General features: G+C 37.0%; 1 protein-coding gene across 1 annotated transcript in view; it reads right to left on the bottom strand.

Moving 5' to 3' along the window:
- The window catches only part of mboat1 (membrane bound O-acyltransferase domain containing 1), a 34757-nt gene that overhangs the window by 7966 nt on the left and 4291 nt on the right, over window positions 1-22500 (bottom strand). Inside the window, exons 2-10 of the mRNA XM_056475512.1 lie at window positions 22438-22500; window positions 18931-19008; window positions 16863-16958; window positions 9434-9489; window positions 9287-9341; window positions 8856-9048; window positions 5367-5559; window positions 3490-3593; window positions 3318-3382 (exon numbers count right to left, since the gene is read on the bottom strand). The exon at window positions 22438-22500 is cut by the window's right edge and continues 83 nt beyond it. Coding sequence (XP_056331487.1) covers window positions 3318-3382; window positions 3490-3593; window positions 5367-5559; window positions 8856-9048; window positions 9287-9341; window positions 9434-9489; window positions 16863-16958; window positions 18931-19008; window positions 22438-22500 — 903 coding nt within the window. The remainder of the gene's footprint in view (window positions 1-3317; window positions 3383-3489; window positions 3594-5366; window positions 5560-8855; window positions 9049-9286; window positions 9342-9433; window positions 9490-16862; window positions 16959-18930; window positions 19009-22437) is intronic.

The raw sequence follows: 22500 nt of genomic DNA, 5'->3' as shown, positions 1-22500 counted from the left end.
ATATATATATAGTTGAAGTCAGAATTATTAGCCCCCCTGTAAAATTTTTCCTCAATTTCTTTTTAACGGAAAGAAGATATTTTTCAACACATTTTTAAATATAATAGTTTTAATAACTCATCTCTAATAACTGATTTATTTTATGTTTGCCATGATGACAGTAAATAATATTTGACTAGATATTTTTCAAGATACTTGTATTCAGCTTAAAGTGACTTAACTACGTTAATTACGCAAGTCATTGTGTAACGATGGTTTGTTGGTCTGTCGGCAATTGAAAAAAATATTGCTTAAGGGGGCTAAAAAAATTGACCTTAAAATGGCTTTTAAAAAAATTTAAAACTGCTTTTATTCTAGCTAAAATAAAACAAATAAGACTTTTTCCAGAAGAAAAAATATTATAGGAAATACTGTGAAAAACTCATGGCTCTGTTAAACATAATTTGGGAAATATTTGAAAAAGAAAACAAAATTCGCAGGAGAGCAGTAGGTTGAATTTAATTTGTGTTTTTAATGAAGTTGAACATAACTTTTAAATAAAGCAAATGAACATATCAAACCTTCATGTTTTGGAAATTTTGGAATCAGGAATGGGTAAAACTAGAAACAAACATTGCTTATCTTGGCAGTGACACTAGTATAATACCATATTCCATCATACAGCATAACCTTACTTTATATATGAAGAGTTCAAATGCAAAAGCCGCTAAACGCCACTTACGCCAAAAATGAGATGACATTGAGCGATTGCTTTAGGCACGTAGTACATCAGGGCTTTTCAATTAGTTGGTCATGGGGGCCAGTTCATGATGAGCATCCCAAATGAGGGGCCGGAGAGATATGACTCGCAATATAAGTGTTGACAGCAGCAATATAAGAGCCCATATGTTGTATTTTTGCTCCTTAAGACACCCACATGGGCTTTTTCTACATTAAAATGTTAATATATTGTATTTTGAAACTACATAACATCACTGCATTGTACAATGTGGCTTTTTTTAAAATTAATTTTTTTTACAAACACTCAAATGTTGTATTTCAAAGCACAACAAAAGCAGTGCATTGCTTAAGGAGGCTTCTTCTACATTCAGACACATTCATATGTTTTGATCTGCATAATTATGGATGCAACAATTATAGATTTTGGTTGTACGATTATATAGTCTGAAGAATAATCATAGTTTCACGGTTATCACGTCTAATGTAAAGTTAAGCTTTATATTAGCCAAGTATTTAAATGAACGGTTGTTATCATCTGCGTTCATACATACATACTCATTTTAAAAAAATTGTAATAATTTGTCCATATCTTTTGTTTGCATTGCACTGAAAAGCCACCGCTACGGCGTCAGATATCAGACATCACTCCGCCTGCATGCACGGAAAGGACGCGATATGTGACTGACCTGCTGCTATAGTTAATCCTTGGTGTGGCTATAAGCTTGAAACTTTGAACTAGCGCACAGGCTGCATAACTTTGTGTAGTTGCAGCAATTTCAATCTGTGCAACAGAAACTCGGCATTGAGAAGTCTTTAAGCTAAAGTATCCAAATAATTTCGGCTGCTTGAGCCACTCACTCTCCTAATGTCAGGTGACTCACGCTCTGCGCAGCCTTCAGCTGCAGCTTGTGCTGTATTGAACAGACGCACATCACTTCATAACTATAGCGACCATTTTTAGACTGAACTAAACTTATTTTTGTATGGTTTCGCTACATATGGAGAGCTTCACATCACCTTCCTGCGTTTGTCGCAAATAACGTGACATCACCCAGCTAGAGGAGGTTGGCCGGACACACCCATCCGGAACCAAACGAGGAAAATAAATATATTTATGCTCTTTTAGAGTCAAACACTTTGGACAACGCTTGAAGAAAATTTAAGACCTCGTAAAAACAAGATTAAGACTTTTTAATACCTTTTAAGGGCCTTAATTTTCTCATAATTTATCAAATTTTAATACTTTTTAAGACCCCACAGACACCCTGATATATCTGATGCCTCTGTGGCTCAATGAAACTGCTTTCATGCAAAAAGGGCCGCCAATTGAATAGCCAATTCAACAATTAATTTTTCTTCAAATCATCTCAATCACAGCGTCAGCACATTCAGAAATAACAGTTTGTTTGCAAAAGCCACTAAACGCCACTATATCCCTAGAACCAATCAGAAGGCGCGAATCGAATCATGTTTTCAATCTAGCACTGTGCTGATACGCTGGCTTTTATGAGGAGAATGTTTTTGTTAATATATAATAAAACTATATATATAATATAGAAAACTAAATATAATGTATAAAACTATACATTTTTTTAATATTTCTCTACACTATATGTCTGTGTAATAAATGGACATTTCAAAGATATTAAGACGTCTCAATGTTTTGCTCTGTTCTACTTGCAGTACACCAAAATATTTGATTTGATCATACTTTGATAGTATTTGCATTTTGCACATAGCATGTTATGATAGGGCATGGGGAATGTTTTTATTTGATTTATTTGAATGTTTACACACTTCAAAGAGCTTTTTTTATTAGAATGTTCTGCACTGTACGTTTTACACTACATTATTTGAAACTAACAAGCTTTGTTTAAAAAGTCTGCAATATTTACATTGTTCTACTTGCATTAAATCTAAATCCTAAATATCAGAAATGACAACAGATCATTAAGATTTCATTAATGACAATTTTCATGTTACTGACTTAATGCACTCACTTGACAGATTTCATTCATTTTTCTCCAGCTTAGTCCCTGATATAAGGGGTTGTCACAGCGGAATGAACCGACACTTACTTTACAGATTTATGTATTTTTAATTTTAGGTGGTTTGTGTAATGTGTTTTATGTTTGGGAAAATCTTTAGTGATTTTCAACTAATTACACTGTCTTGTCCCGATAAGTGGATTTAGAGGTTTTTGCAAATAAAGCACAAGTGGATTTAGCTGGTTTTGACACAAAAGAAAATCCACCTTGTTAAAAACAGTCTAACGTGACATTTATGAAAAAAAGCAATTGTATCTACTAGCTAATAACCTTATGTTTACCTATAAAATGAAACTGCTGAACCTAATTAGAGGAGCCTGATAGAAAATGCTTGTTTACAAGAAAAGAGGTCTGATGGGATTTAGAGGGTTTTGCATCTAAACTCTTCATATTTTAACTTCATTTCCATACTGTATATTGACTCCAACTGTTCTTTCTGAATACGGTAACTTTAAAACTTTCCAATACTATTTTCTTATCGATAGCAACAGATCAGTCAACTAATAAATCAATGAAATATATAATGTAAATATTACTTTTAAGACATACCTTTTTAGCCAAAGACCAGTCTGTATATTCCAGTTGTCAATAAATGATTTAAAACTCGTCGCTGTCTGTAAGAGAGAAATGATTTGCTTTATATTTCACAGCCCTTCTGTGGCTCTGGAAATGTAGCACTGAATCCACTGTTTGCTTGGTCTTTCAAAAGTATTGAACAAACCTCTATCTCCCAGATGCGAACGTTGGAGACAAGGTCCCAGGACACTTCTCCTCTCTCATTCACACCGCTGACTCCATAACCTGCTGCATTATGTACTGCATCCGCTATACGTGGAGAAAAAAAAACATTTACTAGCGTGCCCCATTTTAAATAACAATCATTTAGACAATCATTTCACCCGGCAAACACAAATGCCCATAACTGTATTACAATTCTACATGATTTTTCTACTAGTGCACCCAATAAACAAAACAATGAGCGATTAAAATAGCATCATATAGCCTTTCATTTGTGTTATCACTTGCCATCACAAGGTTTATCTAAACTGAGTACTGTTACCCTTTTATTTTTCATTATTACATTATTAGATTGTATGCAACCAGCAAAACATAGCAGATATGTACAGTATGTGCCAATGTCCTCAGCACTATACCAGTATTGTTGGCCTAAAACTTTTGCACTATATATATTCAATCAGTCTCTGTATTAAAAACAAACAGAACATGTAGGAAATATGTACAAAACAACAACAACAGCACAACATTTTCTCTTCAAGCAAAAGTCTATGTTTAATGTGGCTTTCCTGGCACCACATTGTCCTGACACTTTCTGAAATAACGTGCTGTGAAATATCAGGCTTCTTTTAGCCATTTCCAGAGTTCTTCTTTAGGTTTAGAGTGTCATATCTGTCTCTTTCTGTCCAGGTGATCTCATACAGCCTCAATAATATTCAGGTCAGGACCCTGTGGAGGCCAATTCATGACTGTCTGTGTTTCATCAGCTGTTCTGGATAAGTTGGCGGTTCATTCCACTGTGGAGACCCCGGATTAATAAAGGGAATAGGCCGAAAAGAAAATGAATGAATGAATGAATGTTTGATGAGGGGAAAACTAGGCGTCATGGTGGCGCAGTTGGTAGCATGATCGCCTCACAGCAAGAAGGTCACTGGTTCGAGCCCCGGCTGGGTTAGCAGGCATTTTTGAGTGGAGTTCGCATGTTCTCCCTGTGTTCGTGTTGGTTTCCTCTGGGTGCTCCAGATTCCCCCACAGTTCAAAGACATGTGGCATAGGTGAATTGAATAAGCTAAATTGGCCGTAGTGTATGAGTGTGAATGCAAGAGTGTATGGGTGTTTCCCAGTGTTGGGTTCATTCAAAGAAAATGAATGAGGGGAAAACTGAACAAATTATTTTCAGCCCTTCTGCACTTACAATCTCCCAAAATTTGGACTTAGATGAGATGACGTTGTGTGTCAAACCATGGGTTACAAACCTTGGATTTATTTTTGATGATGACCAGAAGATTGAGAGTTAAATAAACTCAGTTGTCAGAACTTGCTTTTTCCAACTACAATTACTTTCCAAAGCAAAGCCCTTTTTCTTTATGTTTTTAAATCTCTAAACAGTACAGCTCCCATTTACTTCCGTGAGCTACTGACACTGTACCAGCCTACCAGTTTCCTTCCTTTGCATGCCCAAATCAAGACTTAAATGTAGGGGAAATTGTGCTTTCTGCATTACAGTTCCTGGCTTTGGAACGCCTTACCACCAATCAATAAGACAAGCACCTTCCATATCCATACCCAAGACTTAAGACTTATTTGTTCTCAAAGGCGTTTGGCTGTTAGGCGTTTGGCTGTTTTTAGTTTGTTTGTTGTTATCTGTCCGTGTTCTGTTGATTTGTTGGAAAGCACTTTACATAAATAGTCATTGTCATTGATTTGGTTACCAAACAGATAGTATTTTCCTGTAATATGCCCCTATATCTCTACCACCGCCTAAACAGTCACATAATGATATATCTTAATATGGCAACTCATAAAATATTCTCACTTTAAGCCAAGCACATCATCTTAGACTTCTCCTCCCCTTCTGCTTACCAAGCGTCCATGCAAAGTAGAACTTGGGTCTGGCTGCCTGGATGGAAACAAAGGCATAGGCCAATCTGTTAATGAAAGAGGCCTCCGTGATGAACTGTGGGTCCACATTGTACTTTATGGGGAATGCCCGGGTGATGATGAAGAACCAGAGCAGACAGCAAACGCACACAAGGAGCTTAGTAATCACAGTCCTCTGTGTAAGAATAACAGGAATCAATGATTAATCTCAGTGGACAAAATCAACACTCTTTTTTCACCTTTATCACGGTTATAGCAGCATCTATGAGACAATCTTGGTAATAATGGCTTCTTTAGAATTACATCAAAATCACTGACCTAATTTCATTTAGGAATTATAGGCTGTTGTATGTATTTGATCAGGCCCGTTTTGTAAATTAAGAAAAAAAAGGAGATTCCAGCACTACTAGTAAACTGCATGGTACAAAAAAAGGGACTTCCGTTTATGGCGACCACCTGAGAAGATGTGCCTCACGCTAAAAACACTCATATTCGTAACAAAACGTGTTAGAATAAGGCTGGTGTGAACACTACAATGTCGAAGTCTGTCAAGTTAAGTAAAGAAAATAGCAAATCGTCAAGACAGCCGAAGTTAACAGATTACCATGTCGGCGGTGAAACACAGAAGGGTAACAATGAAGCTGTTGTGGATGAATCAAGTGAAGAGGGCACAGTTGAAGGGCCTATCATACACCCGGCACATTGCGGCGTGACGCACTTGTTATTTGCTAGTTTCAGCTTGGCTCAAGAGTTGTTTTGACGTTTTGCAGCACACCGTTTAAATAGCAAATGCATTTGCGCTCATATGAGCGCACATAGGCGTTCTGATCTAAAAAAGGAGGCACGTTGAGGCTCATTGGTGGCGCGTTGCTATTTTGAGGAACTTAAATAGACAGTTCAATAGATCAGATCAAAACAGGTCTAAAGTCCAGCGCGGAGCATGTTAGTTGTGCGCCTCGCTTACACATTGCTTAATACACACAGGGTATACAGCAATACACAAATATCTTTACAAATGAAAAAGAATTTAAATATTAAGGATATTTATAGGATATAATAAATATATATATAGGATATAATAAGGGTATATAGGATATAAATATGAAGGATTAAAATATTCCAAAAACATATTTATATTTGTTTTATTAAAAACAAGCTTAGATTTGCTCACCTGTCAGGTTTTAGACCATATGAGGCATAGCATGAGTATTAAGATATAACATATTAAGTTTTATGAACCCACTTCGTTATTATTGCTGATTTATTCGTTTGCTGGAAATTAGAACTGAATTAAGAAATAGTTTTGAAACAAATCTTTGCGCTTAAACAAAATTAGGTATGTTTAGACTAATAGATGTCTGTGCGTACAACACGTAAATAATGAGGAGGCTCATCTCTCATTCTTGAGCTGCAGATGCACTAGTGAAGCGTTCAGTTTTTCCACTTACAAAGTTCGCCATGTAAATAGCAAATGCGCTATGGCGTGACGCAACTGACTCTTAAAGTGAATGGGAGATGAGACTCTGATTGGTTTATTCTCAAAACACACCTATAACTCATTAAGAGAATAAGCTCAACACTGTTAGACCATGCACAATGGCGCAAAGTGGATTTTTCCGTCCTTAAAATAGCAAAAGTGGATTCAGACACGCCCTTAATGCTTTTGCGCCCTGCGCTTTGCGCATGGATTATCAAAATAGAGCCCGAAGGCATGAAAGCGGATGAAATACTGGCTGCTATAAACTCCCTAAAGACTTAATTTTCATCAAGATATGACGGAATCATAGCGGCGATAGAAAGTATAAGAAAGGAGATGAGTGATTGTGGTGAATGAATGTCACACGCGGAATTGCGTATTTCAAACGTAGAGGACGACGTAGCCCACTTGAAAAGCAAAGTGAACAAGCTGGAGTCAAAAAAGGGATAAACTTTTCCAGACTTAAAAATCAATAACAACGATGGGACTTGTGGCTGAACTACCATAGATACAATTGTTTGGGAAATGAATGATGTAGTGACAAGTGTTAACAACCACGTTAACATAAAATGTCCGTAATGACACTCTAAACGGGGCAGGGTAACAACTTCTTTAGACAAAATCTGCATAACATATATATTTTTTTTATGTACTAATAGTATTGTTTCACGTACACACGCATACACATTTTTAAAAAATCCAATATCTGTTTTGGTAAAACATGCATTAGTTTTCCACATTGATGTAAACGGCACAAATAGGGCCTATATTTCATTTACAAACCTTTATTCTCTTATAAATCATCAAACTTCTCCTCAAAATTTGATTGTCTTTTTGCGAACATGAATTCATTCATTCATTTATTCATTTGTTTTCTTTTCGGCTTAGTCCCTTTATTAATCAGGAGTCGCCAAAGCAGAATGAACTGCCCTTCCAGCCGCAACCCATCACTGGGAAACACACATACACAATTGCACACACTCACATACACTACGGCCAATTTAGCGTATTCAATTCACCTATAACGCAACCGGAGCACCCGGAGGAAACCCACGTGAGAACATGCAAACTCCACACAGAAATGCCAACTGACCCAGCAGGGGCTCGAACCAGTGACCTTCTTGCTGTGAGGTGATTGTGCTACCCACTGCGCCACCGTGCTGCCCAACATGAATTCAGATTTCATATTTTCTTTAATAACTTTTGATATTCAGACTTCAGAAAACCTTTCTGCACTCTTTGGGTTGCAATCGGGAGTAAAACCTGAAGAAAACTTTACAAAAGTATGTTTTTCAAAAGATCCAGAACATCCAAATATTTAATCCTCATTTTTAAGAATTTATCATCTTATCTTTATATAAATGCCACCACAACGAAGCGTCACAAATTAAACCAAGCAAATTAATATTTAATTCAATCATCATTTATTCATGCTAATTTTCTTTAAAACATTATGACTTTCCTGCTTTGTTCAATAAAAAAGTAGTTTAGCAGAAGCTAATCACACTCATTTGTGTCAATTACATATAAATGAGGGACAAGAGGACTTTTATGTCAGATTTTGAAAATAAAAAAAAATAAATAAATAAAATTACTATAAAAAGTTTCTGGTTTCACAGAATAAAGAGTTTTAAATGGCGAGTTAATGGTAGTGATGGCAGAATTTCATTGTTGGCATCATATTCCTAAATCCTATGTGAATACATTTATTTCTTAAAGGGATAGATCACTCAAAAATGAAAATTCTGTCATGGTTATTTAAACACCATTTGTTTTCAAAGCTGTTTTAGTAGCTTTCCTACAACTAAACATTAAAAGAATATATTTTGAAGAATGTTGGAAATAATTTTTTGCTACAATGGAAGTCAATATATTATTTTGTGTTCAGCGCAAAAATGAAAAATGGTTTAGAACATATTAATGGTGAGTAAATGTATTTTTTTTTTGGGCTCCCATTCAGGCAATGTCTAGATGAATCTGTCTTTGTGTCTCACCACAGGCGATGGCTCAGGCACTTTATCCCAGCCGTTCTGTTGCAAGCTGCTGTCTTTCACTCTTTTCAGCCTGTGCTGGACATGCTGGCCCTTTATAAACTCTTCGTAGTCTTTATAATTACTACAGGGACCCACCAAGACACTCAGGAAATTTATATTGTAGCTCAGGTACTCCAACAGCGATGGCTTAGAGCTGTAAATAAAAGAAATAGACGGTTCAGTACAGAAACATATAGATTATCCGAACAATAGGAATGTTCCTTCATTAAAAAAGTGTTTAGTCTCAAATACGAACTGGTATTGTGGGCTGTTATTCCCAAAACGTGTTATTTTTAAACACTGTACAAGCTGATAGTATAAGTTTTGAACTGATTTTCCTAGTAGGATGTTGTGGTTGGTTGCTGCTGAGCAATGAGGGTTTAAATTCTTACTGTACAGCCAGTCGCCTCTGATCATCTTTAAGTTCCTCCTGCTTTCGACCCATACCTGAAACACAGTAAGGATATAATCATGCTTTCTAAAATGCTAACTTTAATTAATTTTAATAATATCATAATCCAGATTTTCTGGATTCTTACCATCATACACCTGGAAGGCGAGACTAGTGATTTTCTGTGTTATCATCATCAAAGGGCTGAAAATAAGAGCATGTGAATAAAAGAGTGAAGAAATTACATTTGTCATTAAGAGTGATCAATTTGTGAATTTATGATTTATTCATTCATCTTCCTTCAGCTTAGTTCCTTATTTATCAGAGGTCGCCACAGCGGAATGAACCGCCAACTATTCCAGCATATGTTTTACGCAGGGGATGCCCTTCCAGCTGCAACCCAGTACTGGGAAACACCCATACAATCTCATATTCACACACACTTGCATACACTACAGCCAATTTTGTTTACCCAATTCATTTATAGCGCATGTGTTTGGACTGTGAGGGAAACCGAAGCACCAGGAGGAAACCCACATGAACACTGGGAGAACATGCAAACTCAGAAACGCCAACTGGCCTAGCCGGGACTCGAACCAGCGACCTTCTTGCTGTATATTTGAATAAATATAATTTAAGCTTTATTTCTGTTAACAAGTTGGTACAGTATGATCATGCAATACGAAATCAGGGACAAGTGATAAATGTTGGGTTGTTGGGTTGAAAATCACATTTACATTTAGTCATTTAGCAGACGCTTTTATCCAAAGCGACTTACAAATGAGGACAAGGAAGCAATTTACACAACTATAAGAGCAGCAGTGAACAAGTGCTATAGACAAGTTTCAGGTGTGTAAAGTCTAAGAAGCAAAGCATTAGTAAAATTATTATTTTTTTTATTTATTTTTTTTTGAGAGAGAGAGAGAGTACAGTTAGTGGTATAGCCAGAGAGGCAGTTGCAGATTAGGAGGGAAAGTGGAGACTAAATAGTTGAGTTTTTAGTCGTTTCTTGAAGACAGCAAGTGACTCTGCTGTTCTGATGTAGTTAGGGAGTTCATTCCACCAACTGGGCAGATTGAATGTGAGAGTTCGGGAAAGTGATTTCTTCCCTCTTCGGGATGGAACAACGAGGCGACGTTCATTCACAGAACGCAAGTTTCTGGAGGGCACATAAATCTGCAGAAGTGAGAGCAGATAAGAAGGAGCAAAGCCAGAGGTCGCTTTGTAAGCAAACATCAGAGCTTTGTATTTGATGCGAGCAGCAACTGGCAGCCAGTGCAAACGGGTGAGTAGCGGAGTGACATGTGCTCTTTTCAGTTCATCAAAGACCACTCGTGCTGCTGCGTTCTGAAGCAGCTGAAGAGGTTTGATAGAGTTAGCTGGTAGCCCGGCTAGCAGAGAGTTGCAATAGTCCAGTTTGGAGAGAACAAGAGCTTGAACAATGAGTTGAGCTGTATGTTCAGATAGGAAGGGTCGGACCTTTCTGATGTTATAGAGTGCGAATCTGCAAGATCGAGCAGTTCTAGAAATGTGGTCAGAGAAGTTCAGTTGGTCATCAATCGTTACTCCAAGGCTTTTTATCATTTTGGATGCAGTGATGGTTGCTCCGTCCATCTGGATTGAAAAGTTATGGTGAAGAGTCGGGTTGGCAGAAACTCTGTATGGTGCCTGCAGAGGCAGTAATTCTCAGCTTTTTGATGAAGGTGAAATTGCATAAGAAATAAAATGATTAGCAAATCGTCACCTTAGAATTATAAGGTTCTATCTGACATTTTTGTCAAAATTTAGTTATTCATATATTCTTAATAAATGGCATCTTATTTACATTATATGATGCTTTTTACATATGTTGTTTACATTTTAAATATTTTATTTAAAAAACAAAAAAGGTTTTATCTACAAAGTCGAACTCTAGCTTGGCTCTATAAGGTTCTTTCTGTGAGCCAATCAGCATTTTTAATGCACGCACGAGGACCAATCAGGATCAGCTTTCTTTGTCATTTCGCCGGACTGCTGCATTGACAGCGGGAAACACCAGAAAGACAAATCACATAAACGTCGACTAAATAATGCTGCACAACATTGAGATGTGTGTAAATGTGATGATTTAGAAGCATTTCATCACATTGAGATTCATTCATTCATTTTCTTTTCGGCTTAATCCCTTTATTAATCAGGGGTCTCCACAGCAGAATGAACCGCCAACTTATCCAGCATACGTTTTTATCCAGCATATGCAGCGGATGCCCTTCCAGCTGTAACCCAATTTTACCTTACCCAATTCCCCTGTAACACATGTCTTTGGACTTGGGGAAACCGGAGCACCCGGAGGAAACCCATGCGAAAATGGGGAGAACATGCAGAATTCACACAGAAATGCCAACTGACCCAGCCGAGGCTCGAACCAGTAACCTTCTTGCTGTGAGGCGATCGTAGTACCCACTGCACCACCGTGTTGCCAACATTGAAATGAAATGTTAAATTGTACATTGTTGAAAAAGAAATGAATATGAATTTAACTTTCTCAAGCGTCAACATATTGTTACAACACCAACGTATATATTTTTTGATTGTATTTCTTGAGAAGTAATGCTTCAATGAATCATCTACCAGATAGAACCTTATAATTCCAAGTGGATAATGACTTTTCAGAATTAGAAGGTTCTATCTGCATTTACCATGGTTTTTTACTCCAATTTACAAATGTAAGAGAACTTTGATCATTTACATTTAAAGAACCCTTAGGGTCTCTGTGATCTTAATGTATGAAAGAGAACTATTACACATATGTTGGAATGGAATGCAAAAACTTTGAAGCTCAATATCTCAAAATCATTCAGAACGCAGATAGAACCTTATAATGCTAAGGTGACGAAATGCTAACATTAGGGTGTTGTTACTTAGCATTAGCAGGGAGTGCAAAGACAGGATTGAAACATCTGCTTTTGACCAGAGGCGGAGAAGACATGCATGAAGAGTGACAAAGACCTGTTCCTCGTTAACTCTAATAAACAGGACAGATATAAAGAGGAGAGTCTCGCTGCCAGAGGAGCTTCTGACTACAAACAACCCACTAATGACTTTGTCTGCACTTTGAGAAACAAAAAAAAAAAAAAAAAAACAGAACTGGACGGACTCGGCTCCCAATATGCCACTTCAATCCAGCTCTGTATGCCAGGCTACAACTCCCGGTTCCAGCTCGAGGAGGATTACACAGACTTAAGCAGCACAGTTCTTCCACATCATTTCCCACACTGCTTTTAGTAAAACAAAAGGCCTTCTGGGATAACTCATCAGCATAATTTTGTCCTCGTTGTTATTTCAATGCTTATTAAATGAGCTGTCATACAAAAAAGCCATGCATTTGCATTTTAATAGCAGTGCTTGTTGATTTAATCAGTTTTTTGTGCATTTGTTTTAGCATAAGTTTAATAAAAACATACGATAGGCTCATGCAACATCAGTTTCTTCTACTATGTGACATTTGGCTGCACAATATGTAGTTTGAGCATTGATATTGCAATGTGCTAGAGCTGCGCGATTCTGGCTAAAATGAGAATCGCGATTTTTTTCTGCTTAAAATCAAGATCACGATTTTCCTCACGATTCTGTAGATGCAAAATAAAGGTTAATTTGAGTAGGCTATTATTATTGTTATTTCTCATATGGTAACGTATGGTAAAACAGCAGTAATAATATTATGTGTATAGGTCTACTGTTGGTTAAAAGCTAAATTTTACATAGTCTTTGAATGGTGGACTTGAACAGACTTTAACTTTGTCCTGGTAATTAACAGTAAAGTGATGACATCAGAATACAACTATTCATAATTCTGATTTTGAATTATTATGTTTGAGGCATGTGCTTGCAATCCGTCAGCATTATTAGACCACTTTTTTCTACTGGTAAAATCAGACATTTGTCATTATCAAATTCTCTCTTGCATTATATTAAACATTATATAGGCTAGAGTAGTTATAGTGACACTGTTAAACATTTATTTTCAAGCACAACACTCTGTTCGCTATGAAAGAAAAACGTATTAAATGCTTGTCGTAATCATAACTCTAAAATGCGATATGATTATTTAAATGACGTGCGCGCTTTCGGTTTCATTTTCACTGCTAAGTGCTTTTCATACTTCCCACGTGGCTCAAAACGATCGCTCTGTGCCACAAACTAAATGTTCTCATGGTCAGCAAGGCCGTGAATACATCATTACATTAAGACAGAAATGAAATTTTTGGGTGAATTATCCCTTATAAATACAGTATGTGACTCTTTCAACACCATTTGGAGGTGTCCATGTCGCAAAGCAATGTATGTAAAACAACGTGAACACTTGTGCGGCTGCCTTTGCTTCTCTCCTGAACTTGAAAATATGATTGCAGAATCGTAGAAATGCTGGATTAAGATCGTCTAGGGGGTCGAATCGAGATTTCGATCTTTTCCGATTAATTGTGGAGCTCTACAATGTGCACATCCGCAATAGTCACATCGCAGTATTGCCAATGTTGAGTCTGGACTATAGTTAACCAGGAGTAGTTTTTATAGCCTGCAACTGTGCGAGCCTTTCAGTAGAGTTTAAAAATAGGGTTGGGTCGATAGATGATGCCATCGTCCATCGCCGATAGACATCATGATGCTGAGCCGGCGTCGCAATCCTCTGCCCCGCGCCCACCGCAAATTCGCTTGCGAAAAACACACTTAGGCCCCGTTTACACAAATACGTCTTAGTTTTAAAATGGCATTTTAGAACGAAAACGATCCACATCCACACTGGTGTTTCATCTAACATTTCTGAACAGCCCTCCGTCCACACTATGCCGCTGAAAATGCACATCATGTGATCACACACACATGCAGAGACACAGACACGCACACTGTCACGCACTCCAGGCAGTCAGTGGGTCAGTACACTGCTTCAATCTTTCGCTTTCACGCTTGTACTTAGTAATTTTAGCGAAAACCTGGTTCCTGTTGGTTATGCACCTTTTTTACGAACCAAGTGTGTTGACGCCATTTTAATGACACAGATCACTCTGCCTATTCATGCCAGAGTCCCGTGGAAAAAGTGATTGACAGGTGGTAATCTGTGCGTAACTTATCTTAATTTACTTATAATTTGGTTATGTGTAAATCATGTGGGTCAGGTAGTTGAAACAGTAGGCTACAAATAATTCGTTATGAATTAATTAATTACTCATAAATAGTTAATTCAACGCCGCCTTTGACGACGATGCTGATTTAAGTCCACAAACCAGGATTGAAGCGTCTTCTCTTATAACTGTACTGATACAATACAGTGTATGCTGATGAATTACAGTGTTTTAACAGTCTTTATTACAAACATGCACTGATTTAAAAATGTTTTAAACTTGTAAAACTCATTCTTGAGGTGCAGCTGATCACAGAGAGCTGAACAGATCTTTTAATCCCAGTTGGGCTGTCAATCAAGTTGGTGGGCGGGGAAACCACACTCCTACATCATGTTGCGGTCGGCCTCAAAATCAAAAGATTTGGATTCTATTTTAATGTCAGATGATTAAAAAAAACAGACTTATTGTCTTTATATATCACACCAATATGACTGTGGACACACTATACCTACACACTTTTCTGTCCAAACAGCTTACAAAAGATGATTTTCATCATAGGTGCCCTTTAAAATGCATGATTTGCTTTGATTACTTACTCTCTTGTTGTCTGTCTGCTATTTTTCTTAAAACAGTGTGCATGTTTTATTTTAGAATGTTGGTCTGTATTGTCATATTTGAAAAACACAAAACACTGCATCCGAACAAACCATGAGAAAAACAAACAAACAAACAAACAAACAAACAAACAAAAAAAAAAAAAAATCAAGTTGTTGCAATAGTCTAGTCATGAATGTCCAGAACTCAACAATGGAATTCAATAGGGTGTCCAAACTTTTTCACATGACTGTGACTGTACTGTACATGTGTTTTGTTTACCTTGTTTGTACCATACGTGTGCTTTTATATGCATGTACGTGAACATTTCTCTCACACCCCCAATGCAGGTGATATGGATTGTTTACACATTTTTAAAGGATTAAGTTTTAGGTGAATATATGCTTTCACAGAGCAATGGACTAGTTGCACTGTGCTTTAAAAAGTTTGCGCTATTTACTACTGGCTTATTAGCTGCCTATTATTAAGATAATAACTGTTTATTAGCACTTATTATACAATCTTATTTTACATCCTAAAATCTACCCAATATCTTAACCCAACTACTACCTTACTAACTATTAATAAGCACCTAATTAGTAGTTTATTGAGCTAAAAGTCTTAGTTAATTGTTTGTTAATTCAGGCGTCACAGTGGAGCAGTGGGTAGCACGATCGCCTCACAGCAAGAAGGTCGCTGGTTCGAGTCTTGACCGGGTCAGTTGGCATTTCTGTGTGGCGTTTGCATGTTCTCCCCGTGTTAGCATGGGTTTCCTCTGGGTGCTCCGGTTTCCCCCACAGTCCAAAGACATGCGCTGTAGGTGAATTGGGTAAGCTAAATTGTCCGTAGTGTATGTGTGTGAATGAGTGTGTGTGGATGTTTCCCAGTGATGGGTTGCAGCTGGAAGGGCATCCGCTGCGTAAAACCTATGCTGGATAAGTTGGCGGTTCATTCCGCTGTGGCAACCCCAGATTAATAAACGGACTATGCCAAAAAGAAAATGAATGAATGAATTAATTATTTCATACTTATATGTTATTAAGCATTAAAATAAAGTGTGACCAAAAAGTATTTTCTTTGAGGTATGACAGTGTATAAAAGTGTACAAAAGCATTTATTTGAGCATATTTAAGCTGTTTTTAATTGTAAAAAATGCTATAGTACTTAAATGTACCTAAATATGATCCAAGTTAACAAAAATTATTTTGTATGCCGTTTTAGCCACATAGATAAAAGTCATCATAGGAATTTGGGCAAGAATTGAAGGTAAACACTTAAAGTCTTTTCCCATTATTCCTCTGCTGCGGTCCATTTCTCTCAATTTAGTGTGGGTGTCAGCAGTATAACAGGACAATAGATATACTCTATGGACTGCGCACATATTTTGCACTTACTGTTAAAGAGTTATCACATGACATTGGCCATTTGACACAAGACAGCGTTATTCAGTAAAACAGGCAGAAAATGTTAACACTTTTGTGAAATTTTCATCAACTGTACATGATTTTCCTCAGGAAACAAGAAATATATTTATAATTTCCGTTGTATTACTACATCTAAATCATCATTACATTTAAATCAAGTAGAACAATTAAGTGTAAAATGTGACAGAGGCATAGGCAGCCTATGCAGGTAAACTTCATCGCTATATGTGTTATCTCATCTTATTTATCCAAGGGTGTGTACCAAAACCTCAGCTCAGGAAAACTAACACAACTGGTAGATAAGAAAGTCAAGCCTGAGGGAGAGGCCGTATCTACAGAAATAAAAGCATTTGGGAGTATAACGCCCGTTTCAAGCAGGTCATAAAGAAGTAATCAACTTTTTTGTTGCAGTATTCATAATGAATTGAAGAAAAACTTTACCCTGAGAAAAATTCCTCACCCAGAGAAATCTGTGGACAGGATGCCATAGTCGAATATGAACACTCTGCTCACTTGGCAAACTGTTAGGTATCCGATTGATGCAACCATAGTATATCTGCAATAAGAAAACATACTATTTTAAGTGTTTATGTATCTGATATTCAATATATTGTGACAATGAACATGCAAAATATTGTTTCATGAGCAAAATATAGTGAATAATCATTTATTATTATAACTTTTAGAGTATCTTTTAATAATATTAAGTCTGTTGTACTGGCAGAGGTTGTACATCACATCACCAAATGATTGAAGACTTAATAGGTGATTTATTTTAGAACCTTCACATTTTTATGTTAATCTGGCATACGACATTCAAAATTCTGAGACTATATTTAGGCTTTTTGTTTGTTAACTTTGTACAGTAAGGATAAAGTACATTTTAATTGCAGAATTGCAGGTTTATTAGCAGCCCGACGCAAAGCAGAGCACTGTTGTATACGACTGAAGGCCTTTATTCTGTGAAAACATCCATCCTGGGTGTACTCTATCCCACTTATTATATGGCTACTTGTCACAAAACATAAAAAGTAGACATAAAACATTGTTCTGAGCCATAATAGTTTATTAAGTCTTTAATTAAATGCAAAGCTGAGAGAAATGAAAACAGCTGATGGAGTATACACTAACTTGCGCATTATTCAGTCACAAGATGGCGCCAAACAGTCAAAAACGCAAAGCTGACAGAAACTAAACTGGCTGGATAAAGCATAAACTAACTACTGCGTATTATTAATTCACAAGACGGCACCAAACAGTCAAAAACGCAAAGCTGACAGAAACTAAACTGGCTGGATAAAGCATAAACTAACTACTGTGTATTATTAATTCACAAGACGGCACCAAACAGTCGAAAACAGTTAAAACCCGTGACGTGAGGATGCAAGTATATGAATTTGAAGGTATTCACTGACGGTCAAGGTGATTCTATGATTCGAAGTTCCTGGATGAGTCTGTGTTATTTAGTGGTTGTTATCTGGGAATAACATAGCTTGCAATATCGTGACAAATCAGAATCAAGAATTCCTAAAGGCAGCTTAATACTGTCAGTTTAATATAACTTAACTTAATGTAATGACCACTTCATAAGCATTTATTAATCTTAGCTGACGTTAATTTCTTAGCTAGTGCCTTAAGGCATTATACTTTAAGAGCACATGCATGGTCAGGCTCATCCTTCGTGCGGTCACATAGCCCTCGTCGTGGCTGACGCCGACACTGACATGCACCTCTCAAAAAATGTAACTACTCATTGCAAAGACATAGCGCAAGCTCTGTGATTGGTCAGATTGGCATTTCTGACGAGTGTGGGCGGGGCTGAAAGCCGCAAGCCCGATGGAGCGAGAGTTTACAAGTGTGGAGTCCCATGAAGGAGCTCCAGATGAAAACTTTTGTTTTGTGTTTACCTTATGATTAAAGTTGTTGCATGTCCGCCGGTTCCTGTCTCTGAATGAGCGAGTTTGAGCTACTTGTACATCAAGGTAGCGTTCAGAAAAAACAAAACACACGCGAAGAAACTCGACACAGAGGAACATAAAAACCCCTTGCCAGCTAGCGTTTCGGAAGTGTTATTGCAGAGCAAATCACACACAGCATGTTTAAAGCACGACTACGCGCAAGGCATGCGCCCTTGGTCACGGCGATCACTCAACATGGAAGTATAAATCAGTCTTAAATAACACATTGAAATCAAAAGTCCTAATAGTTTTATTAAATGGAGTTAATAACTAACAAAAAATTCAGTTTCTCTAGTATTATTATCTAAAAATCACAGCTAGTTCACGTTTCATTATAATATACAATGTTTGTTCATTTAAAAACTTTAGGACACTCACTAGAGGGACAGATACAGAAAATAAAATTATTAAAGATTATTATTTTAATTATTAAGTTACAAATATACCTGTACAACCACTGCATATCCATTTTATACCATTCACCCCAACAATATAAAGATGTGCTTTTTTTGTCAATATTCGCCAGCCCTAGTAGTATATGTTGCCCAATAAAATAAGGACACTGATTACCTGTGAACATTGTGGACGCTGGCTTTAATCATGATCCCATAACAAGCCAAAACCAGAATGAAAATATGTACAGCATACCTGTCACAACAAGAACATGTGGTTTAAGCCGACAACAAATTATTAAAGGCTAACATCATTTATGAAGCCTACAACAAACTGATTATTAAAGGCTACCATCATTTATAAAGATATTAACAAACTGATATCAAATTTTAGTATGTTACTGGCATAATCTAATATCAAGGTTTTAATGGCATAATATAATACCAGCATGTTTTAAGATGCTTCTAGAAGCAAGCATAGAACATGTTTTATATTGTTTTCAGATTTATATTAAACAATTGAAAACACAGATGATTGTAAATGACTGATGTAGTGTAGGCGACGCAGTGACCCCAGATTAATAAAGGCACTAAGCCGAAAAGAAAATGAATGAATGAATGATGTAGTGTAAATTGGAAAACCAATACAGATTCTTGGCATTATACAAATCCAGTTAAAGTCAAAATGATTTTCCCTCCTGTGAATTTTTGTTATTCTTTTTAAAGTTTTTGCAGCGGAGCTTTTATTATGCCACAGTCCACTTTCTGTTCTTCCGCATAATCACGTGGAGAATAAGCATTGCTGTTTTATCAGACTAAATACATTTCAGGTTTCTGCTAGAATGCTGCTCTGTGCGATCTAATAAAACACAACATATTAAAGTGACTTTGCTGTTTCCCTGTTTTCCCTGTTAAAAGCAAACTGGAAATCGAGGCCGTGTGACGTTATTCAGTCCCTCCAAGATTTTGCAAACTTTTTTTTTTATCTTTCATTTTTGGCGACTTAAATGCTTGATTCTGGCCAGTTTTTGCAACATTTGCGGCAAATTTTGCAGCATTTCTTTTATTGTTTTGCAGTGAAAATATGCACAAATGTACACATCTTACATTCTTTATTAATTTTTTGACATTGAGAGTCTTTGATTTCTGTAATTTGTATAAGGGAAACACTGAGAGAAGCAGAAAGATGCTGGACGTGTACCCCTAAATCTGCTCTATCATATTTAACTGATTGAAAATAATGCTTCCGTGTTGTTTGATGGCTATTTGAACACGTTGACGGACATGATGTAGAGCATGACTGCTTACTCTATGTGTGTGTGTGTGTGTGTGTGTGTGCAATATGTAGAAGTTTAGCGAGTGATAACTCATGTGGCCTAGTTTAAACAGGCTTTGAATGCGCGTTGTGATAATGTCACATGACGTGGATCACACACCAGATGAGAAGAGTGCATTAACAACTTAAGGCTTTGCACACCGCCACCACATTCTATTCACGAATACTATGTTTTTCAATGTAAAACTGTGCAGATGGTGCTCTGGGGCGGGAAAATATGCAGGAAATTTACTGCCATTTAAAAAAAAATTCAAACTCCACCAAAAATTTTGCGACATTTACTTGATTTTGTGTTAAAGGTGCTGTATGTAAGTTTTTGGCTTGTCTAAAGCATAAAAATACCGTATATGCAGATATTTAAGAAACATGCTAAGTAAACATTCTTGTTTAACTGAAAACAATGCTAAAGTCAGATATTCTGCTTTAAAAATGTGCCTTTTGGTTCATTTAACCCGCCCACTGCCACTTTAGCCAATTATATTTCAGCTCCCCGGGTTGCCTTGTTGGAAAACCGCATATTTCATTCATTCATTCAGAAAGGCTCTGAAAGCATGCGTCCGTGACTGAAATGCGACCTCCGGTGGACAGTAGCAGACTGATGCAGTGAGATGCAGATACAGAGTTCCATATGAGGTTATTAATTAGCAAATAATATAAATATTACGAACGTAAACATTGGGTGAGCAGGTTACATTGTAGCCTCCGTGTCCTAACAACACACTACGTGACAAGATTTGCAGTGATTAGCAATTTGGCTGTTTGCAACAGACGAAACACAACAGAAATTTAAATACAGCCATTCAGAAACATGCACTCCCTCACGAAATAGTAAGATTTATAATCTAATTAATACATATTAAACCTCTTTAACATTATTAAATGTAGATGCTGAATCACTGATAGTGGTTGGTTGAGTCACAGTTCTAAAGTTCCAATGCATGGTTTCCACTACATTCATTGTTCCATGGCGGGGCGCCATGACAAAATTGATTCCGCCACGGCTACATTACAGCTTCTCCTTCAAAACATTCAGTTGTGTTTTTTTTTAATAGCAGGTGATAATCGCACCAAAACGTATTAAAAAGGTAAGTGAATTATAACAGCGTGAACCTTTCTGTAACCGTAGTAGTGCTGTGCGTTATTTGTTTAGTTCTTTAAGGTTACGTGCTGATTGACTGACTGGCTGACTGACAGGTGCGCGATGCGTGAGGCCAGCAAACACGATGTATAGCCATTTCACTTTACTTCAGGACGCATTAATACCGCTCTGTAGGTCTATTGGAGACATTCATAAATATTCCTAGCAAATCTAATAAATGTTGGAGACATAAACGGTTACATAAACACAATAAATCGCACTTCAGCAGCGTTTACTTAAGAGCGCACAATAAGATCTGCTTGAGCAGCGTATATTTGAGGGGGCGTGCAAGAAGTTTTGTGCACGAGCAGAAGAAAACAGCGCGCAGGCAAAAGAGATTCGCATGCTCGTAGGCTTTTAAATAAATGCGAATACGATCTTGTAATACTGCGCTCACGACATTTGTCATTAAAATAACACCACAGGTAGTTACTAGATCTGTGTAAAAAAAGGCCTGCAGCCACAGCTGGAAAAAATCCTAGAGGAAACACTGCAATGGTTTATTTTATTTTCAAGATCTGAGGTGAACTATCTGCTGCTGCTTTCAGTGGCAATAAATGTAATGTCAAATGGCATTCAAACTCACATTCTTAACATTTAACACTGAAAAAAGCACATGAGGTGTACCTGAGGTGATCATTGTCAGTTTTCTGTTGTTCAGTTGCAAAAATAATAATCGTTTCTAAAATATAAATTCCTGGTATTGGTTAGGACAAAAACTCCTTTTAATATGAAAATATTCCTTCCATCGCGTGCCGTTGCTTTTATTTAGAACACGATTTTAAACCAGCCTTAAATCAGTGTTTAGGCTCGATAGTCAGGCACACTCGTTAGTCCTTAATCTGGCATTCTGCACTTGCATGTGTTTTAATCCAAGAATGCAATACCTAGTTCAACCACTGGGTGTCAAATTTACATACTGCACCTTTAAATACATTGATCGTGGGCTTGCAAAATCCTGGAGGGTCTGGTTGTTAGCATGAACACACAGGACATGGTCTGTGTCACTGATTAAATTTGCTTATTTCTCTGGATTTTAACATTCTTCAAAACATTTGGAATAAAGTAAGTCCATATAAAAAAATATTCACTATTCAAGGGGTTTTTGGATATTTTAATGAAAAATACTGTTCATGCCTTCAGTATTGAGTGTCCATACAATGTTTTACAGTATGTAAATAAGCATTGATAATCATAAGCGTCTTCCATACCAGCCAAAGCAAAAGGTGACAGACGAAGCTCCGAGAACGGCAGCGACCGCATGTCGGACCTCA

Source organism: Danio aesculapii, chromosome 16 (assembly GCF_903798145.1).
Source record: "Danio aesculapii chromosome 16, fDanAes4.1, whole genome shotgun sequence".
Classification (NCBI taxonomy): domain Eukaryota; kingdom Metazoa; phylum Chordata; class Actinopteri; order Cypriniformes; family Danionidae; genus Danio; species Danio aesculapii.
This window is presented reverse-complemented; position numbering and strand designations above follow the sequence as displayed.